The sequence below is a fragment of the Garra rufa genome, chromosome 7 (genome assembly GCF_049309525.1).
Source record: "Garra rufa chromosome 7, GarRuf1.0, whole genome shotgun sequence".
NCBI classification, from domain to species: Eukaryota; Metazoa; Chordata; class Actinopteri; order Cypriniformes; family Cyprinidae; genus Garra; species Garra rufa.
Genome location: NC_133367.1, coordinates 12,087,418 through 12,112,716, shown reverse-complemented (window position 1 = coordinate 12,112,716; position 25,299 = coordinate 12,087,418). Strand labels below are relative to the sequence as shown.

General features: G+C 38.4%; 2 protein-coding genes across 2 annotated transcripts in view; both read right to left on the bottom strand.

Moving 5' to 3' along the window:
• Nucleotides 1-922: 922 nt before the first annotated feature.
• LOC141339325 (uncharacterized) lies at nt 923-7,080 on the bottom strand. Its single transcript, XM_073844943.1, has 13 exons — nt 6,913-7,080; nt 6,776-6,839; nt 6,596-6,668; nt 6,490-6,520; nt 6,269-6,409; nt 3,855-3,986; nt 3,608-3,752; nt 3,467-3,501; nt 3,236-3,283; nt 3,070-3,146; nt 1,397-1,474; nt 1,223-1,321; nt 923-1,136 (listed from the first exon to the last, which is right to left on the bottom strand). Exons 1-13 carry the CDS (start codon nt 6,982-6,984, stop codon nt 1,019-1,021), a joined length of 1,113 nt encoding a protein of 370 aa, XP_073701044.1. The 5' UTR covers nt 6,985-7,080; the 3' UTR covers nt 923-1,018.
• Nucleotides 7,081-15,343: 8,263 nt separating this feature from the next.
• The window catches only part of pparda (peroxisome proliferator-activated receptor delta a), a 23,505-nt gene continuing 13,549 nt past the window's right edge, over nt 15,344-25,299 (bottom strand). The window contains exons 2-8 of the mRNA XM_073844854.1: nt 23,428-23,794; nt 23,216-23,355; nt 20,846-20,984; nt 20,562-20,764; nt 20,272-20,478; nt 16,668-16,911; nt 15,344-16,577 (exon numbers count right to left, since the gene is read on the bottom strand). Coding sequence (XP_073700955.1) covers nt 16,330-16,577; nt 16,668-16,911; nt 20,272-20,478; nt 20,562-20,764; nt 20,846-20,984; nt 23,216-23,355; nt 23,428-23,770 — 1,524 coding nt within the window. The 5' untranslated portion in view covers nt 23,771-23,794 and the 3' untranslated portion in view covers nt 15,344-16,329. The remainder of the gene's footprint in view (nt 16,578-16,667; nt 16,912-20,271; nt 20,479-20,561; nt 20,765-20,845; nt 20,985-23,215; nt 23,356-23,427; nt 23,795-25,299) is intronic.

Below are 25,299 nucleotides of genomic sequence, written 5' to 3'. Positions count from 1 at the left end.
AAATCCTCTTTCAATAGCATACTTCAGATATCATGGAAAACAATGATTTATAAACAAACAATATTATATTATACGGTTACATATAATATATAATATTATAAAAAACAACTTATTGCATTTATTTTTATTTTTGCATATTATTATTATGATTAAATTATTAATAATAACTTCACTCTGCATGATTTGTCATGCACATTTCTCCTAAATATGATGCGCATGTGTCTTTTTCAAGAGTAGATTTTACTTTAAGAACAATTTTAGCTCCTGTGAGTCGCTTTAATCTAATCAAAACGACCTTAGCAGAAAATTAAGAGCGCTTCCTGATCTCGTCTCTCATTCTGAGCTGTGATTGGCTATGCTGAAGGATGTGGGCGTGGTTAGGATGCCCTAATATTCACAGGACAGGAAAGAGAAGCGGCAATTTATTCCAAGAAGCCCGTGAAGGACCATTAGCAAACGTCTATAAGTGTTTATATCATTTGAGCAGGATGAGAATGAAATGTAATCTACTCTGTGTAATAATATTCAATTCATAAACTGCATTAAGCTCCATAATTGAATATTAATATCTCCAGTGAGATGTCCAGTGCATTCATTTCAGAACAATCCAAATAAAAGCGGGGTGAAATGAGCAACACCTGTTGAATTGTGTTTCAGTGTCTCTCTGAATTTAATTAGGGTCATTAATCTGTTGCCATGGCTTTGCACATTCAATTGTAATAAATGGGAATACCTAATGCGTCCTTTTGTATTGCGTTCAGGAGAGACGTGTACAGCCACATTCAGGTTACAGTGACTGAATTTAACACTATAATCCAGTTAAACTCATCTGAATGAACGAGTGTAACTCACTACTGCCATCTGGTGGAAACACACAGTCAATCACACTCAAGCCACCAAAACAAAAACGTCCACTCTCGCATGATTTACTTACTACAGATGTTTATTTTGAACCGAAGTAGTTGTTTAAGATCAAATAACCACATTAAACCACCAGTTATTATACAAACACTCATAACTAGATATAAAACAGCATAATTAGCATCATCAGACCGAATATGACCAACATTATTTTGACGATCCATCCATATGATGACCTCCAGGACAACAGGGGGCGCTGTTGTGGTGCATTATGTCTGCAAATATCAGACAGCGTGTTAATATTATTATTGACAAACATAAATTATGATAAAACATGTAAACGTACAACTCAGGGTTGGACTCCTCCTTTGGTTCTGACTCCTCCCCCTCAAACGAACTTCCTGTGGCTTCGATTGGAGAATAACGGCGTCGACGGTACAGCGGCGTGATTTGTGGTGCACTGGCGAAGACGAAGTTGGTCACATGCACTTATATAGTGTACAAATACATCTTAAGACTACTGCTTCTGTTTTACCTTTGAAACACACTGCTGTCAATGTCATCGTCTTGGTTTATACTGCTCACGGGAGAATCTTCTGGAACTACTTCCTGTCTGAGAGATGTACATAGGACTCGGTTTTTTCGGGCCGAATGAAGTTAAAGCTACTCTCAAACTTAAAGGGGTCATCGGATGCCCATTTTCCACAATGATTCTTTAGGGTCTTAAAGGGGTCATTGAATGCTAAACTCACTTTTACATGTTATTTGAACATTCATGTGTGTTGGTAGTTCGTGTACACAACCACCCTACAATGATAAAAATCCACCCAGTGGTATTTTTTTTAATCTTTAAGAGTAATATTCCCTTTTTAAAAACAGGTCATTCTCAGATTCTTGTCAGTGTGACGACACACAGTTGATTGACATGAGCGTCTTACCTTAGCCCCGCCCTCACTGACCTGAAACAGTTGAATACACCGCCATTGTGTGACTCAGGTGCAGAGGAAGACTCTGATTGAGCGATTGAGGTGTTCTGATGTTGGATGTGATGAACATAGCAGTCCTCATTTACTCCCGACATCTGAGCCGCTGAAGATGCAGACGATTATCGTTACTTTCGGTTTTAAAAGGAAAGCGCCGATCCCGATCTACATATGTGTCTATGTTTGTGCGAATCACTCGTGATGCAGTTTCACCCACAGCAGAAGTGAGGATAAGGGTTTTTATGCATCTTTGCAAGTGGTTTTTCTTAATAATGTGCTTGTTGGCAAGCTACGCCGATAAAACGCAGTTAAATGTGGCTAAAGTAAACATTACGGCTCATAATCCCACAGCAGAGAGGGGAGGGGCGAGCAGAGCTCATTTGCATTTAAAGGACCATGCAAAAAAATGTTGATGTTTTGCAGAGCTGATTTTGACAACGTAAAAGGGTGTTTTTTACACTACTATTTTGAATTTTTAACCAAAGTATATTACAGACTTTTTTTTAAGACCCTAAAGATTCATATGAACTTGTGGAAAATGGGCATCCGATGACCCCTTTAATGAAAGGTCTATAATATACTATGGTTAAATATTCTCAATAGTAGTGTAAAAAACACCCCTTTACCTTGTCAAAATCAGCTCTGCAAAGAATCAACAAATTTTATTGCATGCTCCCTTAAATGTAAATGAGCTCTGCTCGCCCCGCCCCTCTCTGCCGTGGGATTATGAGCCGTAATGTTTACTTTAGCCGCATTTAGTGGCAAAACTTGCCAACAAGCACATTATTAAGAAAGGCCGTTCGCAAAGATGCATAAAAAACCCTTATACTCACTTCTGCTGTGGGTGAAGCTGCATCAGGCAAGATTTGCACAAACATAGACACATATGTAGATCGGGTTCGGCGCTTTCCTTTCAAAAACTAAAGTAAAGTCAATCCTCTGCATCTTCAGCGGCTCAGATGTCGGGAGTAAATGAGGACTGCTATGTTCATTACATCCAACAACAGGACACCTCAATCGCTCAATCGGAGACATTCACAAAAGTCGGACTGTTTGAGCTGAGAATGAGCTGATTTTAAAAAGGGGATATTCCTCTAAAAGATGGGTGGATTTTTATGATTGTAGGGTGGTTGTGTACACAAACTACCAACACACATTAATGTTCAAACAACATGGAAAAGTGAGTTTTGCATCCAATGACCCCTTTAAAGATGTGGGGCTTTACCTCCTGTCTGCTTGGAGCTTCTTTGCATCCAAACTGGTTTTGCAGTTTTCCAGAAACGAAGCCTCTAGATGCTTCAACTGCAGAGATAAAAAAACAACAACATAAATACTCATGAAAACGTTCAGATGCAAACTTTAATACTGGAATGTGGTCCAGAAACACGTACCTCAGATTGAGATGGGAGGAAGGTGATGCTGACCCTACGCCGTGTCAGCTTCAACAAACAACACACGCTGTTACTGATGGTCAAACACTTTTCAGATTAATACAAAACTATAATGAGCTCCAAAAAAGCTTTTGAACTCTCATTCTATGGAAAAGAGTGGCCAACTAAGTCCTTAAATAGGAGTTTTTGAGATACTTACATGAGTCTGATTTGTAATTCATGGTCAGTTACCTGTTGTGATGAATGTCTGAACAGGTCTCTGTCATCTGTTTGAGGAAAGCTCTAATTATTTAGATTTTAAGAGAACAGATTTGTTTAAACACTAGGGTGTGATTCTCAGATGTCCTCCAGGCCACTAGGGGCAGCACTGACCGGTGGAGTCGCTGTGAAGTCGGCCCTTCCTCCTGTGCAGCAGTTTCCTGACCTCCAGCAGCTCCTCGCTCTCTGTAGCGTGACGTTTCTTGAGATGCTCCATGTGTACTGACATCAGCTCTGCTGCATGTCTGAAACGTGCTTCCTGGTGCATGAAAATCATGAACAACGAATTGTTCATTATTAAAAAGTTCATATATTAAAATGCTGTGGTGTGGCATTTCTTGTTCGAGGTTTTGAAAGGTACCTGGTGTGCGGCTCCGAGCATCTCTGCTGTTTTGAGCACATTGTCCATGTTGCTTTCCAGCATCTGCAGGTTGTTCTCCATCTGCTGCACCATCTTTTTGCTGTCCACCTCTGGAAGACGCTCATACAACACCTGCAGGATAACACAAGGCATTCACAACAGTCTTACAACCCTTTGACAATGTTTCTATAACACTATCACAGTGCTCACATAATCCCCACAATACACTCACAATGTACCCAAAATGCCCTCAATATGCTGGCACAATGCTTTATCAACCATCTCATAGCACTCTAAAAAAAATGTCCCACAATGTTCTCCCAAAGTTCTCCAAAAGGCTGCATAACTCTCCAATAACATTCCCAGTTATTACACAACCCTCTCACAATGGTCCCATTATAATCTACAACACTCTTACAACAATTCATTCACAGGACAGTCAAAATGTAATAATATTCCATAATCCTTCTCACACTGCTTCCACAACTCTCTCAGGATGCTCTCACAACGCTCTCATAATCCCTCACTATGTCCTCACAACTCAACCCTCTCACAATGTACCCAAAATGGCCTCACAAAACTCTATAAAATGTCCCAAAACCACCATACAACCCCATAATTCTCCACAACCTTGTCACAACCCTCTTACAACACTCCCACAATACTGCCACAGCCATTTCACAACACTCTCTCAAACTATTCCACAAAGCTCTCCAAAGCTCTTACTTCCTCAAAACTCTCACAACGCTCTCACAACACTCTCACAACCATTCTGCAACGCTCTCACAACACTCTCACAACCATTTCACAACGCTCTCACAATGCTCTTACAACACTTTGACAATGTTCTCACTACGCTCTCACAACCATTCTACAATGTCTTCAAAACACTCTTACAACACTCTCACAAACCATTCCACAATCGTCTCACAACCATTTCACAACACTCTCACAATGTTCTCATAACACTCTCACAACGCTCACACAACGCTCTCACAACACTCTCACAACCATTCTGCAATGCTCTCATAACACTCTCACAACACTTTAACAACCATTCCACAACACTCTCACAACACTCACATTACGCTCTCACAACCATTCTGCAATGCTCTCATAACACTCTCACAACACTTTAACAACCATTCCACAACACTCTCACAACACTCACATTACGCTCTCACAACCATTCTGCAATGCTCTCACAACCATTCCACAACACTCTTACATTGCTCTCACAACCATTCTGCAATGCTCTCATAACACTCTCACAACACTCTAACAACCATTCCACAACACTCTCACAATGCTCTCATGACACTCTCACAACGTTCTCACAACGTTCTCACAACGCTCTTACAACACTCACATTACACTCTCACAACCATTCAACAACACTCTCATTATGCTCTCAAAACATTTTCACAACATTCTCACAACCATTCCACAATGCTCCCACAACACTCTCACAAGCTCTCAAACCATTACACAACGCTCTCACAACACTCACACAATGCTATTACAATGCCCTCACAACACTCTCACAACATTTTCACAACCATTCCACAATGCTCCCACAACACTCTCACAAGCTCACAAACCATTACACAACGCTCTCACAACATTTTCACAACCATTCTTGCAATTCTCTCACAACCATTCCACAACACTCTCACAACGCTCTTACAACACTTGCATTACGCTCTCACAACCATTCAACAACACTCTCATTATGCTCTCACAACCATTCCACAACACTCTTACACTGCTCTCACAACTATTCTGCAATGCTCTCATAACACTCTAACAACACTCTAACAACCATTCCACAACACTCTCACAACGCTCTTACAACACTCACATTACGCTCTCACAACCATTCAACAACACTCTCATTATGCTCTCACAACCATTCTGCAATGCTCTCACAATGCTCTCATGACACTCTCACAACGTTCTCACAACACTCTCACAACGCTCTTACAACACTCACATTACGCTCTCACAACCATTCAACAACACTCTCATTATGCTCTCAAAACATTTTCACAACATTCTCACAACCATTCCACAATGCTCCCACAACACTCTCACAAGCTCTCAAACCATTACACAACGCTCTCACAACACTCACACAATGCTATTACAATCCCCTCACAACACTCTCACAACATTTTCACAACCATTCCACAATGCTCCTACAACACTCTCACAAGCTCTCAAACCATTACACAACGCTCTCACAACATTTTCACAACCATTCTTGCAATTCTCTCACAACCACTCCAGAACGCTCTCACTACGCTCTCACAGCTATTCTACAATGCCTTCACAACACTGTCACAACGCTCTCACAACGCTGTTACAATGCTCTTTTAACCCTCATTATTGTCTCAGGTTTGCTTCTGTAGTACCTGCAGTATCTCTCTGGTCTGTTGCAGTTCTCTCTGCAGGTTCTCCTCTGCGACACTGCGGTCGTGTCGCTCCGCCTGCAGCCGCTGGGTCAGCGTGTACTGGTTGCAGTGAAACCCCAGTGCAAACTGGGTAAACGCGCTCTGCGTGGGCGTGTTCACAAATGTTAGTGACATCTGGAGATGTGCAGCTCTACATCAAACATACGTTCAGACAGACTCACCTCCACCTCCTCCTCCGTCATCTCCACAGTGCTGTGAGAAACACTTCCTGTTAGCCATTTCCTCTTAGCATTAGCATACTGTGTTTGTGTTTCATGGGGTCTTTACCTCTTTAATCCCAGTCTGTCCATGATGGATAAACTCTCCCAGGAAGCCGCCAGCAGGTTCTTTGAGTGTAGATCTGTTTAGCGTGAACAAAACCAACTAAAGTTAGTGTTTTATCGTTGTTAGTGTTCAAAAACATGCTATTTTGATACTACAGTGTGTATAAGAGTGTGTATATTGTACCATCATCACTATCTTCACTGTCTCCCAGTATTCCAGCATAATGACCAAGGCCTGACTCAGTCATCTGCTGAAAAAAGACTGACATCAGAAACTAAAATAACACTATATACTGGAATATAGAATGAAGATCTTCTTACCCTAGCTTCTGTGTTTGTATGCCTTCCGTTCAGAGATAAAGAGTCAGCCTTAATCTTCTTACCGCTTCTCATCAGGCCTCAGCACTGACCTGGAATCATCTGTGGTGATGTGAAGCAGCTCAACACACACAACAACACTGATCCCAGACCAGCAGGAAACACTACATGAAAACAGACCAGTGTTAAAACAGACCAGAGTGAGCCAAACTCAATCATCAAACATCATATACATGACAACACACTTTCCCATCAGCACACTTGAGATTAAAACCCTAAAACAAGTAAATTGCATGGTGTATTTCTAAATTTGTCCACAAGAGGACGCTACAGAACTCTGACTAATGTTTGAGATTTCAGACTCAGAGAACAAGAGCTAAGAAGTGAGAGATGAATTATTCAGCTGTGCAAGAAATTAAAAACCAAACTAATAAAAATGTATTAAAATAATCTTGGCAACCTCATAGAAACTGACTCCTGAGATTCATTTTGTTTATGAATGTGAATGAGTGTTAAAACACTGTTTGGTTTCGTAACAGCTCATGTATGTCTGAGGCCTCATGATTTGAGAGCTGATCCGTTTAATCTGTATTAGGCAGATTTCAGCATCTCATGTGACCAAATCCTGTTTGAAACCCTTAAACGCTTTTGTTTTGAGCTGGGACCCAGCGTGAGGCGAACGGACGGAGAATCCGGACTGGAATCGGACCGCTTGCTGGGACGCGGAACTAGCGCAGAACACACACAATGGAGAGAGTTATGCCGCCCTGGGGCCACATTGTTCATAAAACATCTGTGGAGCACATTCACACACACACACACACACACACACACACACACACACACACACACACACACACAATAACATAAACAATCATGTGTAATGACTATCATAATCAGGTTCTGATGGGCGTTATCCTGTTCCTCACGCTTTTGCTTCATAAATTATAACCTTGAAGACAGGAAACGAATCAAACAGAACTCAGGGTCACGACCTTCAGCTGAGGGGGAAATATACGTAACGGACCGGAAACCACCTGACAGAAGAATACGACTCAGAGGAAGAGCACGTACCCTTGAAAAACCTTTCAGCGACCCTCACGCCCTGCGATACAACAACACTGACTCTCAAAACACACAATGAGCCTCGAAAACATCCCACTGATCTGTTCAACATCATATTAACACCACGGTGGAGACCCGAAAAACCCTCAAAAAACATCCAGAAACTCCAAATGACAAAAATTACTTTCTAAATATTTATTCAGTCTGTCTTTTTAAGGTGTACATTTGTTAATTTATTACCTTAACACATCCTTTATAGAAAAAAACAAACATGGTTGCTATAGTTAAACCATGGTAACCACAGATGTAACCATAGTCTTGCTACACTAAGGCATTTGTAGTAAAACTCTGGTTATACAAAACAACACACATTACTACACTTTTACTATAATGAAATCATTGTTAATTTTCTTTGTATGTTTTGTTTTTATAACTGTACTGCTTTAATGGTTTGATGTTTTCTATGGTTTAATAAAAAATAAAAAACCTGGAAAAAGATTCGCGAACCCGCCCATCTGAATTAAATGATTTGCGATCTGCGCTCTGAAGTTTGGATCTGAATCAAATGATTACTGATCTAAATAATGATTCACGAACCATCATTTCAGATCGGGGCATCGGAGCACGGATCGCAAATCATTCAATTTGCGAAGTGAATCGCGAACCTGCTCTGAAGTTCGGATCTGAATCACATGATTCACAAACCCGCTTCAAAGTTCTGATCTAAATCAAATGATTCGCGAGCCATGCTCCAAAAGTACGGATCTGAATCAAATGATTTGCAAACTGCTCCAATGTTCAGATCTAATTCAAATGATTCGCGATCCGTGCTCTGAAGTTCAAATCTGAATCAAATGATTCCCGATCTAAATCATGATTCGTGAACCATCCTTTCAGATCGGTGCATCGGAGCATGGATTGCAAGTCATTAAATTCTCGAAGTGAATCGCGAACCTGCTCTGAAGTTCGGATCTGAATCAAATGATTCACCAACCCGCTTCAAAGTTCTGATCTAAATCAAATGATTCGCGAGCCGTGCTCCAAAAGTTCGGATCTGAAACAAATGATTTGCAAACTGCTCTGATGTTCAGATCTAAATCAAATGATTCGTGATCTAAATAGTGATTCGTGAACCATCCTTTCAGTTCGGGGCATCGGAGCACAGATTTGTTTGGATCTGAATCAAATGATTCACAAACCCGCTTCAAAGTTCCGATCTAAGATTCGCGAACCCACTCTGAAGTTCCAATTTGAATCAAATGATTCGTGAGCCACACTCTAAAAGTTCCGATCTAAATCAAATGATTCACGATTTTCATAATGATTTGCGAACATCATTTCAGATCGGGACTTCAGAGCACGGATTGCGAATCATTCGCGAAATGATTAGCGAACCCGCTCCGAAGTTTGGATCTGAATGAAATGATTTGCGATCTGCGCTCTGAAGTTCCGATCTGAGTCAAATGATTCGTAAACCCACTCCGAAGTTCAAATTTGAATCAAATGATTCGCGATCCGCGCTCTAAAGTTCGAATCTGAATCAAATGATTCCGGATCTAAATCATGATTCGTGAACCATCCTTTCAGATCAGGGCATCGGAGCACGGATTGCGAATCATGAAATTCGTGAAGTGATTTGTGAACCTGTTCCGAAGTTTGGATCTAAATCAAATGATTCACAAAGCCACTCCGCATTTTGGATCTGAATTAAATGATTTGTGATCTGCGCTCTGAAGTTCAAATCTGAATCAAATGATTCCTGATCTAAATAATGATTCACAAACCATCATTTCAGATCGGGGCATCGGAGCACAGATCGCGAATCATTCAATTTGGGAAGTGAATCACAAAACCGCTCCGAAGTTCGGATCTGAATCAAATGACTTGCAAACTGCTCCGATGTTCAGATCTGAATCAAAAGATTTGCGAGCCGCACTATAAAAGTTCCGATCTAAATCAATTGTTTAACCATTTTCATAATGATTTGTGAACAATCATTTCAGATCGGGACTTCAGAGCACGGATTGCGAATTATTCGCGAAATGATTAGCAAACCCGCTCCGAAGTTCGGATCTGAACCAAATAATTCACAAACCCGCTTCGAAGTTTTGATCTAAATCAAATTGTTCGCAAACCCGCCCGAAGTTCAGATCTGAATCAAAATTTCACGAACCTGCTCCAAAGTTCGGATCTGAATCAAATGATTCCCCTCCAAAGTTTGATTGCGACTCAATTGATTCGTGAACCCGCTCCAAAGTTACGACCAAATTTTTCCCGATCTGAATCATGGTTTGTGAACCATCATTTAAGATCAGGGCTTCGGAGTGTGTATCGCAAATCATTTAATTCGCAAAATGTTTCGCGAAACCTGCTCCGAAGCTCAGATCTAAATCAAATGATTCACGAACCATCATTTCAGATGCAAGATGTCTGTTAAAGATCTGTTGATCTGGAAAGCATCTGCTGTGTACAAACATCTGGCAGAAGTCTGTCAGAAGTCAGTTTTACATACATTTTAAATCATAAACATCTTAAAGACTACCCTGGAAATCCAGAGGTCTCGCGAGAGCACAATTTGAATTGTCTCTGCAAGACACTCTGGCATCGAGCAATGATGCAGGGTACTGCAATACGTAAGCAATTGTGGGAACCAATCAAATCGGTGTATCTGATGTAGGCGGGCCAGAGGCGAGCTAAGCTGATGATGACAGCACTGCGACGTCCGAATCATATAGTAAACTTGTAAAGATCGCTGTCGCTACAGATGAACAACAAGTTGTTTGAAATGGCTTTGGCCGCTACAATGAACGAGTTAGACTTGGCTTTCCATATAAAAGGAGGAACAGAAAACCGAAAACTCGAATCGTTCCTTTGCAAGAAGGACGTTTTTGCTGTTTTGCCGACTGGATACGGCAAGAGTTCACGAGTTCACGCTTACAATTAGCCGGAGAATAGTAGTGCATGTTTGGCGTGCTGTCCGGTGAAGGGCTCCGAGCTCGGGAGTGGCCCGAACCCAGAGTACGTTACCCCCCAATAGGAGTAGCGAGAACTCGGAGTGATGAGATGGAGTGGAGGAGGTTTACTGATAAACCACCGAGTGAATTGAGGTGAGTCAGCTGTATTTAAACCTATGGCGCTGATTGACTTGTGATGTTTACGCTAAGCATCTGACGCGTTTCTCCTGAACTTTGTTAATGAAACATCATTTAGCTCTGCTGGTAGCTAAGCGTGTTTTGTTGTGATTGGTCGTGGCGTTATCCAATTGCGTGCAGTTAGAGTTTCAAATGCATGCTTGGTGCCGCCCCTCGAGTTAGGCAGTTTTCATTGCTCGATCCCAGACCCATAATCTTAATAGATTAGGGTCTGGATTTTTCCAAGCTACTTAAAGACATCTAATAGACGTCTATTTGACATTTGATAGGAAACGTCCAATAGACGTATTGCAGATGAGCAAACTACTTCTCGCAGATGTAAATGCAGACGTCTATCAGGGAATCATCATTTTCAGATCGGCGGCTTCAGAGCGTGAATCATTTAATTTGCGTAGTAATTTACGAACCCGCTCCGAAGTTCTGAATCATATTTAGTTCCGATCTAAAACTAAAGATTTGCGATACAAGATCTGAATGCTGCGATTCGTAACAGTGAATCATTTAGTTTAAGTGATTTGGAGCTCGGTTTCACCCATCATTGCGGACTTTTTAAAAATCATCACAAACGATGTCGAAATTTGAGAATTAAAGACTTGTTAATGAATGGCTTGTACTGAATGATCGAAGTCAAGAGTTTGAATCAATCGGAGTAGTTCCAGCGTAAATGACTCACTCAATTAATTTGGTTTCTCTGTTCCTCTTTTCGCGTCTTGAGCCATGTTTACAGGATATTGTCAGTACTACTACTGGATTAGCTCGCTAGTTTAATGACATTAACTGAAATAAGTAGAAAATTTACAAATGCAATATCAATTTTCCATTCCAAAGATAACATCCAACACAAATCTAGGAACATATTGAAGAGAGGTAAGCGGTTCACTGCTAACTAGTAAAACACTCCATTAATATGACGAACTGCAGCTCGAAATACATGTTCAATGGAAACGTTGTGCATTATGATGGAGTTTGTAGCTTAAAATTAACTATATTTGAAATAGTTTGAGCTGCAGTAGATGCTGACAGTTCAATAGGAAATCAGCTGAAAGCATACCATAAATGTGACCCTGGACCACAAAACCAGTCTTAAGTCGCTGGGGTATATTTGTAGCAATAGCCAAAAATACGTTGTATGGGTCAAAATTCTAGATTTTTCTTTTATGCCAAAAATCATTAGGAAATTAAGTAAAGATCATGTTCCATGAAGATTTTTTGTAAAATTCCTACTGTAAATATATCAAAATGTAATTTTTGATTTGTAATATGCATTGTTAAGAACCTAATTTGGACAAATTTAAAGGTGATTTTCTCAGTATTTTGATTTTTTTGCACCCTCAGATTCCTGATTTTCAAATAGATGTATCTCGGTCAAATATTGTCCTATCCTAACAAACCATACATCAATAGAAAGCTTATTTATTGAGCTTTCATATGATGTATAAATCTCAGTTTTGTAAAATTTAACCTTATGACTGGTTTTGTGGTCCAGGGTCACATATTTGAGAATTATTGTTGCATGTGATTGTATTAGTCTATATAGAGTGATAGTCAATGTAAAAAGAGCAAATGGGAGAAGCAGATGAACACAAAAAAACAGAACAACATAAGAGGGTAAACTTGATCATTTAACTGAACTGTGTCTAAGTTTGCACCATTACACTCCAACACCCAGGTGACACCCTAAAATGCCCTTTAAAACAACCACTTACCTCGAAAACAATCCACTGACCCCTAAAATCCATGTGTGAACATAAAAGATGTTGGTTTGGTTTGCACTGCACAAACATGCTCATGAAACAACCCAGAAGATCAATGTGAGGTTTTACCCTGTAGTTTTATTCAGATGCTCTTCAGGTGTTTTACAAAAGCCCGTAGAAAACATCAGCACTCGTTCATCCTGCAGTTCAGACGGAGGAACATGTTCCCCTCATTCACATTTCCAGGAAACTGTGACAGGAAGACATGGACACATTTCACCGGCATTCGTCTCCGTTCAAAACACAACAGATTCACAGCATGTCATGTCCACAAGAACCAGTTAGCAGCACAACCATGACACACACACACACACACGGGAAACAACGTGGGAAAAAAGTCAAAGGCCACAGCCGATACAGGAAAGGCTTTACATAATGATATGCTCGATTGGGGACGCCGTGTTGCGACCGTGGCCTCTGGTGCCTCAGGAAACTAACTAATAAAGTGTTATTAAATAATATTAATATAAACTCTGGAGTCAGATGTTTAATCACTGATCTGAACTCTTGATATACATGTGATCACAGTATCAATTCTCAGAAACACAAACAAAAACGATTAAAAACGGAAAGTTTGAGGTTTGCAAGTTGTAGCAACGTTCTGTGAGTTGTTCAGGTGTTGCGTTAGCGATTGTCGAAGGTCCCTGCTAGAAAAAAAAAAGAGGCTAAGCTGGTCTTAGCTAGTCTTTAAAACGGTTTTGGTGTGGTAAGACCAGCTGAAACCAGGTAAGACCAGCAAACCATCATAGGCTGGTTTGAAGGTCATTGCACACTCAGTCCGAAATTTTCAATCGAAAATCGAATTAATTTTTTTTTATGACGGACGAAAGTTTTGGAGGCAGTGTGTAAACTCGATTGACAAAACGTAAGGGTCGTTTTTATTTTGTAATGTGCGAAAATTTCAGACTCAGTGTGGAATGGCTTTAAGTTTTAATGTTTCAAAGCATTTAAGATTTTATTTTAAAATCATTTCATAATGAATCGATCAAATGTTCCTGCTAGAAAAACCAGCCTAAGCTGATCTTACCTAGTCACCTAACTTATTTTAAAGAGCTTTTGGTCTAGCAAGACCAGCTTAAACCAGGTAAGACCAGCAACCATCATAGGCTGGTTTGAAGGTCATTGCACACTCAGTCCGAAATTTTCAATCGAAAATCAAATAAAAAATGTTTATGACGGACGAAAGTTTTGGAGGCAGTGTGTAAACTCGATTGACAAAACGTAAGGGTCGTTTTTATTTTGTAATGTGCGAAAATTTCAGACTCAGTGTGGAATGGCTTTAAGTTTTAATGTCTCAAAGCATTTAAGATTTTATTTTAAAATCATTTCATAATGAATCGATCAAATGTTCCAGCTAGAAAAACCAGCCTAAGCTGATCTTACCTAGTCACCTAACTTATTTTAAAGAGCTTTTGGTCTAGTAAGACCAGCTTAAACCAGGTAAGACCAGCAAACCATCATAGGCTGGTTTGAAGATCATTGCACACTGAGTCCGAAATTTTCGCACGTGTTTTTTAGTTTTTTTTTTTCCCATATACGCCATCCTTTCCTATAAAAATGCTTATTATGGATGCAAAAACACAGAAAATCAAACTTGATCCAAATTATTTATGATGGACGAAATTTTCGGAGGCAGTGTGGAATGGCCTTAAGAGTTAAGTTTTAATGTTTTGAAGCATTAACGATTGTATTTTAAAATCGTTTTATAACAAATCAATCTGATGTCCCCGCTAGAAAAACCAGCCTAAGCTAATCTTACCTAGTCTCCTAACTAGTTTTAAAGAGCTTTTGGTCTGGTAAAACCAGCTTAAACCAGTTAAGACCAGCAAACCATCATAGGCTGGTTTGAAGGTCAATGCGACACTGAGTCAGAAATTTTCATATGCGTTATTTATTTATTTATTTATTTGTTCATATACGCCATCCTTTCCTATCAAAATGCTTTTTACTAATGCAAAAACACAGAAAATCGAACTTGATCTGAATTTTTTATGATGGACCATATTTTCGGGGTCAGTGTGTAAACTCGATTGACAAAACTTGAGGTTGTATTTATTTTTTAACGTGCGAAAATGTTGGATTCAGTGTGCAATGGCTTTAAGTGTTAAATTTTAATGTTTTGAAGCATTTAATATTTTATTTTAAAATCATTTCATAACGAATCGTTCAAATGTTCCTGCTAGAAAAAAAGCCTAAGCTGATCTCAACAAGTCTCCTAACTAGTTTTAAAGAGGTTTTGGTGTGGTAAGACCAGCTTAAACCAGGTAAGACCAGCAAACCATCATAGGCTGGTTTAAAGGTCATTGCAGTCCGAAAATTAAGTATGGGTTTATTCTGGGGGTTTTCATATTCGTCATCCTTTCCTATCAAAATGCTTGTTACGGATGCAAAAACTTGATCTAAATTTTTTAAGATGGACAAAATTTTCAAAGGCAGTGTGGTATGGCCTTAAGTGTTAAGTTTTAACGTTTTGAATCAAAAAATCGTTTCATAACGAAGCAATCAAATGTCCCTGCTAGAAAAACCAGCCTAAGCTGATCTTACCAAGTCTCCTAACTAGTTTTAAAGAGGTATTGGTCTGGTAAGACCAGCTTAAACCAGGTAAGACCAGCAAACCGAAATTTTTGTATGAATTTTTTAGTTTTTTTTTTTTTTTTTCATATACGCCATCCTTTGCAATCAAAATGCTTATTACGGATGCGAAAATGAAAATCGAAACTGATCCAAATTTTTTATGATGGATTTTAAATGTGCAAAAATTTCGGACTCAGTGTGCAATGGCCTTAAGCGTAAAATTTTAATGTCTTGAAGCATTAAAGATTTTATTATAAAATCCTTGCATGACAGTTTTATCCACAATGAAAACAATTTAAGAGCTTGTTGCATTCTCAATGCTGCCACAAGGGGCGCCACAAGGAACATTAGCATTACAGACAGTTTATAGAGAATCCTGCTGAGCACGTTAGTAAAAGTTAGTTAAACAGTTGACGTGTTAATATGTAGCTAGTTGAAAAATAACGCATACGGTGTGCTTGTACATTGCGTTAGCATTCTTGCGTAGTGTGTTTTTGGCCTCGACGTTTGCTCAATGCTTGCGATTTCACTAATAGCAGCAACCTTTGGTATTTAACTTCAGATGGCGAAATAGCTTTCGTTGCATTCGGGTTTTTTTTCTTATTGGTCAATGAGTGTTTGTCACAACTTAAAAAACATTGCATTGTCAAAGACATTTTCGTCCCCATCATGAATAGGAATGCACTGACGCGAATCGGAGATGGCGAAAAAGAATGACGGAAAATAAAAAAAACATTCCGCTGATTCTGACACAGGTGACCTGGTCCGGTTTAGAGATTTCATCAGTAACAACTCGTCCGTTTACAAAAATAATCACTCCGCCCGAGAGCTTAAGGTCACAGTGATTGGTCAGCGTGCCCGGAATGGTTTTTGTCTCAGTACATATCCCTGTAGATCTCCTGCAGAAGTGGATGCAGCGACGTCTCCGACTCCGTCTTCTTGATCTTCTGCACTAGCTGCGCGTTCTCCGTCACCAGCTGCCGCAGGTCTGCGAGTTTCTGCAGGAGTTTGGGGAAGATGAAGCTGGCGTCGGGATGATTGAGCTGCAAGTGCTGGTTGAGTGCCTGGAGGATGTTGTCCTGGATCTCCTCCACCTGGTGGACGTTCATGAGGCCTGGACGATCTACATGCAAGTGAACGCATTTTATTACAATCTGGCTGCAGTTCCAATTTGAACCACTAGAGGTGGACGAATTTCGAAACGCTCTCTCACCTCCACAAAGGATAATGGCGGCCACGAACAGAGCGAGGTCGCTGTCGTCCAGCTCGAGAGCGTTAAACCTCACCGCGAACTCAAACTTCGGCTCCATGATCTCGCTGAAGGGTTTGCGCAGACTGCGCAGGAACTCTCTCGTCACGAAGCCCCGCCCATTCGCCACCAGTAGGCCGTCCTTGTTCATGAGCGATGGCAGCATGGCGAAGATTGACTCGTGGACCCCGTATTTCAGCAGCGTCACCTGCAGGAGCGGAGGGCAGATAGTTAAGCGGATTTGCTTGCGTAATGTGACAATTTACTAAAGAATGGTTTTCGGTACCATTTAGAAAAATATACGTTCTACTTTTATTTAATGAGACAAATTCTTATGATAGAATGACTTCAAGATTGGTTAACAGCAGTGTTGTTTTCGTCAACGATGACGATGACGAAATCATTTCGTTGACGCCACTTTTTTTCATGACGATAACGAGACGATGACGAGATAAAAATGGCTCGTTGATGACTAAAACATGACGAGACGTGTGTGAGTTTTCGTTGACGAGACGAGAATAGACGAAAATGTTAGTGGGTGGTCCGTCAGACGTTTAAAATGCATGACATTTCCGCTTATTGTGCATGACAATTAAAACTTAAAAAGTATCTGCCGTTTTAGCATTAAATACTCTTTGCTATACTAGTATGGCAAGCCGTTTTAGCATTAAATACTCTTTGCTATACTAGTATGGCAAGCCGTTTTAGCATTAAATACTCTTTGCTATACTACTATGGCAAGCCGTTTTAGCATTCCATCCTTGTTTGTCTTTTATGTTCTAAAACATTCCTTCATTATTGTAATTATTGGTGAAAATAGTCGATCCGGAAGCTCACATTGTGTTGAACTATAGATCTGCTATTTTCAGAACTTATAAGTGACACTACCCGACAGCAAAATACTTACTGACCTACATTAATTTGTTAAAAGACTAATTTTTTCCCTTTTTTTGACTAAAACTAGACTAAAACCTTCTTGACTTTTTGTCGACTAAAACTAGACTAAAACCTTTTTGACTTTTCGTCGACTAAAATTGGACTAAAACCTTTTTGACTTTTCGTCGACTAAAATTGGACTAAAACCTTTTTGACTTTTCGTCGACTAAAACTAGACTAAAACCTTTTTGACTTTTTGTCGACTAAAACTAGACTAAAACCTTTTTGACTTTTCATCGACTAAAACTAGACTAAAACCTTTTTGACTTTTTGTCGACTAAAACTAGACTAAAACCTTTTTGACTTTTCGTCGACTAAAACTAGACTAAAACCTTTTTGACTTTTTGTCGACTAAAACTAGACTAAAACCTTTTTGACTTTTCGTCGACTAAAACTAGACTAAAACCTTTTTGACTTTTCGTCGACTAAAACTAGACTAAAACCTTTTTGACTTTTTGTCGACTAAAACTAGACTAAAACCTTTTTGACTTTTTGTCGACTAAAATTGGACTAAAACCTTTTTGACTTTTCGTCGACTAAAATTGGACTAAAACCTTTTTGACTTTTCGTCGACTAAAACTAGACTAAAACCTTTTTGACTTTTTGTCGACTAAAACTAGACTAAAACCTTTTTGACTTTTTGTCGACTAAAACTAGACTAAAACCTTTTTGACTTTTCGTCGACTAAAATTGGACTAAAACCTTTTTGACTTTTCGTCGACTAAAACTAGACTAAAACCTTTTTGACTTTTTGTCGACTAAAATTGGACTAAAACCTTTTTGACTTTTCGTCGACTAAAATTGGACTAAAACCTTTTTGACTTTTTGTCGACTAAAACTAGACTAAAACCTTTTTGACTTTTCGTCGACTAAAACTAGACTAAAACCTTTTTGACTTTTCGTCGACTAAAACTAGACTAAAACCTTTTTGACTTTTTGTCGACTAAAACTAGACTAAAACCTTTTTGACTTTTTGTCGACTAAAATTGGACTAAAACCTTTTTGACTTTTCGTCGACTAAAATTGGACTAAAACCTTTTTGACTTTTCGTCGACTAAAACTAGACTAAAACCTTTTTGACTTTTTGTCGACTAAAACTAGACTAAAACCTTTTTGACTTTTTGTCGACTAAAACTAGACTAAAACCTTTTTGACTTTTCGTCGACTAAAATTGGACTAAAACCTTTTTGACTTTTCGTCGACTAAAACTAGACTAAAACCTTTTTGACTTTTTGTCGACTAAAATTGGACTAAAACCTTTTTGACTTTTCGTCGACTAAAATTGGACTAAAACCTTTTTGACTTTTTGTCGACTAAAACTAGACTAAAACCTTTTTGACTTTTCGTCGACTAAAACTAGACTAAAACTAGACTAAAACCTTTTTGACTTTTCGTCGACTAAAATTGGACTAAAACTATCACATATAGAAGTGACTAAAATTTGACTAAAACTAAGAAGCATTTTAGTCCAAAAGACTAAGACTAAATCTAAGGTGGTTGTCAAAAACAACACTGGTTAACGGCAGATTTGTTTAGCTTGTGTTACCACAATGGAACGATTTCTGCAAAAATAATTTTGCAAATGATTTCACAAAAAAAGTTGTCTTGCATATGTTTCATTAAAAACGAATTCAAATGTAACAATTTACATGAGAACTATTTTAGGATTGATCTACACATAAACGCGTTGTAAATGCTTGTTTTATGCTTTGCATTAAATGCGACAATTTACTCAAGAACTTCTTTATGAATGTTTTACACAGAAATGTATTAGGGGGCCAAGCACTGAAGGTGCGTAAGCGCCTATTGTATCCGTTGGCATTCTTCTTGTTATTCTTCTTTCGTTTTTTCTGCTCTTTGTTGTATGGCAGCCCATAAAACCACTTGCGGGAAAGTTATGAAATTTGGCACACTGATAGAGGAGAGTCTCAACATTAACCATAGCCTGTTTGGTGTCTCTAACTCAAACTCTCTAGTGCCACCCTTTGTTTAAAGTTGTTTAAAGAACCCTAAGGTCTAGAAGGTACATTTTTTGAATCCTTGGCTCATGCTGAGTCAAATAAACATACAGAAACACATTTAAAATAGAAACATTTGAAAATCAAAAGGTTTATTTTTACGTTATTTTTAAACTCAGTCCTAGCTTTTTTGTAATGAAACTGGTCACAAAATATTATTTCGGTCATGCCGGCAACATAGACACCAATTATGCCATAGTTGGCTGTACTTACTGTGCGCTTTTTGGGTTTACGTTGAAAACCTACTTTTTTTTAACTCCTCCTAGACTATTGGTCTGATTTTCACCATAATCTTCAGATTGTGCTCACAAAAAGTTTTGGATTTTGTGTTGATAAACAAAACTGTTTTTGTATTTCACCGCAAAAAAATTTGAGGCGTGATGCCAGACTATGTCTAAAGTTATATCTCTGCAAGGCTTTGACATATTAACACCAAACTTTGTGTGTCACTGTCACCTCACACTGACCACGCCACATCAGTTTGGTAACAGTGCCACCTACTGGTCAAAAGTGATAAGCCATTAAATCATATTACTAGTAGTTGTATATGGTTTTTCAGCTATTTAGATTAAAATAATTTTTGGAACAAACTGCAAATCCTGCACTCCTGTTACCTGGTCATTCAAGAAAAGGTCGATGAACCCTGGGATGCTTTTGGCGAACTCTGTGAGCTCTCGCACAGTTTCCACAGTCGTGCACTGACAGCGATAAAACACGTGAACGCCAATCTCCTTATTGGGCGGAGCTCCGTTAATCACCTGATTCCAGACCAGGCCGTTTTCCGCCTGCCACAGTGAGTCCATGTCATGAATGACAAACGGCTGAAGGACACACAGAGAAAAAACACCGCGTTTTAGCAGCTATGTTTATTTGCAAGGGTGTTTTACTTTAGACATGTCGTTACCGGGCTTGCATTGGTCTTCCCCGTCAGGATGTTGCGTGCTTTCTTCTTGGTCATGTTCAGATTCTTCTGGTAGGCGTTGTTGACCCGTTTGGCGAGAGATTTTAGATCTGAGCCGCTGGAGTTCTGAGAGCTCTTTTCTCCTGCTAACAGACCCGCCACTAGCTTACGCTTCTCTGCCTCCGGCATCCGTCCGTATCGGATCGCTACAAACACAGAATCACATTCAACACTAGAAAGTCAAGTTTGTTTTATTGTTTGCTAAAGTCTGTTGTTGTTTCGCTTACCGTCGTGGGACATCCCGAGCATCAGGCACTTTTGAAAACGACAGAACTGACATTTGTTTCGACTTTTCTTTTGGATTTTACAGCTGCGCTCGCATTTGTCATATTCCAGCTTCATACGAATGGTCCTCCGGAAAAATCCCTAATAGAAATAGAGTCATAAGTCTATAAACTTATGCACGAAACATTTTACAATTAATTTAAACAGATTGCATTAAATGCAACAATCTGACTTTAATGACTTTTACAATTTTACAATAAGCCGTTTTGCCTGCATTTCAATAAACTAATTCAATGTTGCAATTTATGCATGAATAAGTTCACGACTGATCTTCATGTACTGTATTCTAATGTGTTCCAATAGCATTTATTGAAATCGATTTAATGCAACCTTTTACTTGTTTCTTTGATCTGTTTATACAGAAATTGTGTTAAAATGCGTCTATTTTCACATTGAAGTTCTGACAATGATTTACGCAGAAATGCATCATTAAATGCAACATTCTGACTTGAATTACTTTACAAACAATTTTACAAAAAGTTGTTCTGCCCACATTTCATTCATGTTTTGTTTGTTTTGTGAATCAAATTCAATGCAACAATTTGCACATAAAACATTTTGACTGATTTACACAGACATTAAATGAACTGCATTAAATGCAATCATTTGACTTGAACACTATTTCACAAAAGTTGTTCTGCCCACGTTTTGTCAAACTGATTTCATGTTACAATTCATGCAAGATAAATGCATTCTACTAGTGTTGCATGCGTGCATTAAATGCAACATTAACTGAAGATGTTTTATAAACTGTTTTGTGAAACAAATTTAATGCAACATCTTTTTTCATTTTTCAACTGATTTGCACAGAAATGCATGGTGCATGCATTAAATGAATTGCATTACATGCAACAATCTGACTTGAATGACTATTTCGAACTATTTCACAAAAAGTTGATCTGTCCACATTTCATTAAACTAATTCAATGTTACAATTTACTCATTAATCATTTTATGATTGATCTACATATACATGTGTTTATTGCATTGCATTTAATGCCACACTTTACTCAAGAATGTTTAATTGAACTATTTATACAGAAATTATTTCTGATTGTGTTTTGTGAATCAAATTCAATGCATTAATTCATGCATGAAATATTTGCACAAATGCATTCTGCATTCATGAAATTAATTGTATTAAATGCAACTATCTGACTTCAATTGGAGGTCAACCGATGTATCGGTTTTGCCGAATAATCGGCACTGATAGTTGATTGGTGGAACTGTCGGTTATCGGCAAAAATTCGTGCTGATCAATATATAATTAATATTAATATTTTTATTCATTTACAAAATATGGTTCAGTAGGCTACTTTTTATTTAAATAGTAGAGCACTATTTATTTTCTATTCGGTACCCATTTTAAAAACTATCAATTTTTAATTGGTATCGGTCAGCGTGATACAACCTAGCTATCGGTATCGGTAAAATCCAATATCGGTCGACCTCTAACTTCAATTGTTTTCTTGTTTTTTTTTTTAAAACAATTTCGCAGGAAGTTGTTCTGCACACAAAACTAATTTAATGTTACAATTTATGCAAGCTAAATGTGTTCTACTCTTGATCCATGCATTGCATTAAATGCAACATTTTATTTAATTGACTGTTTCTACACAAATTCTGTGTTTGTTTTTTGAATCCAACTCAAAGCAACAACTTTTGCATAAAACATGTTGGAACTGATTTGCACAAAAAAGCGTTCTGCATGCATTTAATGCATTGCATTTAGTGCAACAATCTGACCTGAACGACTTTACGAACAATTTCACAAAAAGTTGCTCTGCCTAAATTTTTGTTCATGTTTTGTTTGTTTTGTGAATCAAATTCAATGCAACAACATGCGCATAAAACATTTTACGACTGATTAACACAGACATGCATTAAGTGACTTCTGACTTCAACAACTTTTTTATGAGGTTTTATGAATCAAAGTTGTTCTGCGCCCACATTGCATTGAATTAATTTAATGTTACTATTTAAAATAGTGTTTCATGTATCGCATTAAATGCAACATTTTACTCAATGTGTTTTACGAACTGTTGTTTGTTTTGTAAATTAAATGCAACAACTTACGCAAAAAAAAAAATTACGAAATGAAAAGATTTAAACAGAAATGCATTCTGCATGGGTTTGATGCATTGCACTGTATAAAAAGTAACATTTCGTCAAACTATTAAAATATTACAATTTATGCAAGAATTATTTAAAGATTGATCTGTGTTCTAATGCATTGCATTAAATGCAACAATTTACTTGTTTACTTTTTTTTTAACTGTTTATACAGGAACTATGTGAGCATGACCTCTGACCTTGCAGCCCTCACAGGCATGAACACCGTAGTGGAATCCTGATGCTCTGTCGCCACAGATACGGCACTCCATATTAAGCCCCGCCCCCTCCTGACGGCCCTGCAGGAGCTGCTCCGACAGAGGCGACGCTTTGGAGAGATCTACACACAAATGCACAACTTCATGAAACTGCAAAAGCGTGTGAAACTAATCATGCATCATCGTTCACTCACCTGTGGAGGCTGCTGCTGCTGGTTCAGGACTGGCTGTACTGCGGCTGGTGTTGCTCTGCTCCTCCGGTTCGTTCGCCTCCTGTCTATTCGTCTCCCAGCTAAGCTCCTCCCCCTCCAGATTCATGCCGTCCTCTAGGTTAAGCCCCGCCCCCGCTCCCAGCTCACACAGCACGTCCTCCAGGTGATTGCCGTCTGGCCCCTCCCCCTGACTACTGCAAGGGGAGGAGTCTTCGTTCCCCATACAGACTCCGCCCACCACGCCGGGAACTCTGGGTAATCTGCTCCTCACGGCCAGAACATCAGAGTCTCTGCCGTCCATCTCCAGGAGTTCAAACACGCTCATGAGTCGCGGCGATCATAACAGCTCCTGAAACATACAAATACACCAGAGTTATTATAGTTAACCAAAACTGAAACCATATGAAAAAAAAACAAAAAAAAAAAAACGTTTCTGGATAATGTTACTATAAATACAATAGCAAAAACTTAAACTTGTTTCATTTCATCTAGTTTCCAAAGCACATTTTTTATGTAAATTGATGCACAAAAATAACTGAAACTAAACTAAAAAATAATAAAAACTTACGAGAAATATTTAAAAACAACAAAAACGAATTAAAATTACAAAATACACATTAATCATGCTAGAATCATGCTAGCAACATGCTAGTAACATGCTAATCATGCTAGAATCATGCTAGAAACTTACTAATCATGCTAGAATCATGCTAACAACATGCTAATAATGTTAGAACCATGCTAGAAACTCACTAATCATGCTAGCAACATGCTAGTAACATTCTAATCATGTTAGAATCATGCTAGAAACTTACTAATCATGCTAGCAACATGCTAGTAACATGCTAATCATGTTAGAATCATGCTAGAAACTTACTAATCATGCTAGCAACATGCTAGTAACATGCTAATAATGTTAGAATCATGCTAGAAACTTACTAATCATGCTAGCAACATGCTAGTAACATGCTAATCATGTTAGAATCATGCTACAAACTTACTAATCATGCTACCAACATGCTAGTAACATGCTAATAATGTTAGAATCATGCTAGAAACTTACTAATCATGCTAGCAACATGCTAGTAACATGCTAATAATGTTAAAATCATGCTAGAAACTTACTAATCATGCTAGCAACATGCTAGTAACATGCTAATCATGTTAGAATCATGCTAGAAACTTACTAATCAAGCTACCGACATGCTAGTAACATGCTAATCATGTTAGAATCATGCTAGAAACTTACTAATCATGCTACCAACATGCTAGTAACATGCTAATCATGTTAGAAACATGCTAGAAACTTACTAATCATGCTACCAACATGCTAGTAACATGCTAATCATGTTAGAATCATGCTAGAAACTTACTAATCATGCTAGAATCATGCTAACAACATGCTAGTAACATGTTAATAATGTTAGAATCATGCTAGAAACTTACTAATCATGCTAGAATCATGCTAACAACATGCTAGTAACATGCTAATCATGTTAGAAACATGCTAACAACTTGGTAATCATGCTAGAATTATGCTATCTATATCTCTCTATCTGTCAAACATTAAGCTTTTAAAACTATTTTCAAAAATATTTCAGACTGAAACCCTCAAACTTGGAAATCCTTTTTAAAAAAATTTTTAAACTTCTTAAACTTTTTCAAACTTTTTAAACTTTCTGGTCCAGCTTTTTCAAGCTAACTTCGAAGTTTGTCTTGACAAACATTTTTATGTAGTTTAATTTGAAATAAAAACTACTAAAACTGATATCATATATATGTATACGCAAATTATATAAATAATATAAAAACATAACTTCAATGAAAAAATTTATTGTTAAAGTTTTATGTCCT

Coding starts and splice junctions, on each gene's coding strand:
- LOC141339325 (XM_073844943.1), bottom strand. CDS start 6,984: ATGAGAAGCGGTAAGAAGATTAAGGCTGACTCTTTATCTCTGAACGGA. Junction 6,521..6,595: donor GACAGACTGGGATTAAAGAG/GTAAAGACCCCA, acceptor TGTTTCTCACAG/CACTGTGGAGATGACGGAGG. Junction 1,475..3,069: donor AAGCTCCAAGCAGACAGGAG/GTAAAGCCCCAC, acceptor TACATCTCTCAG/ACAGGAAGTAGTTCCAGAAG.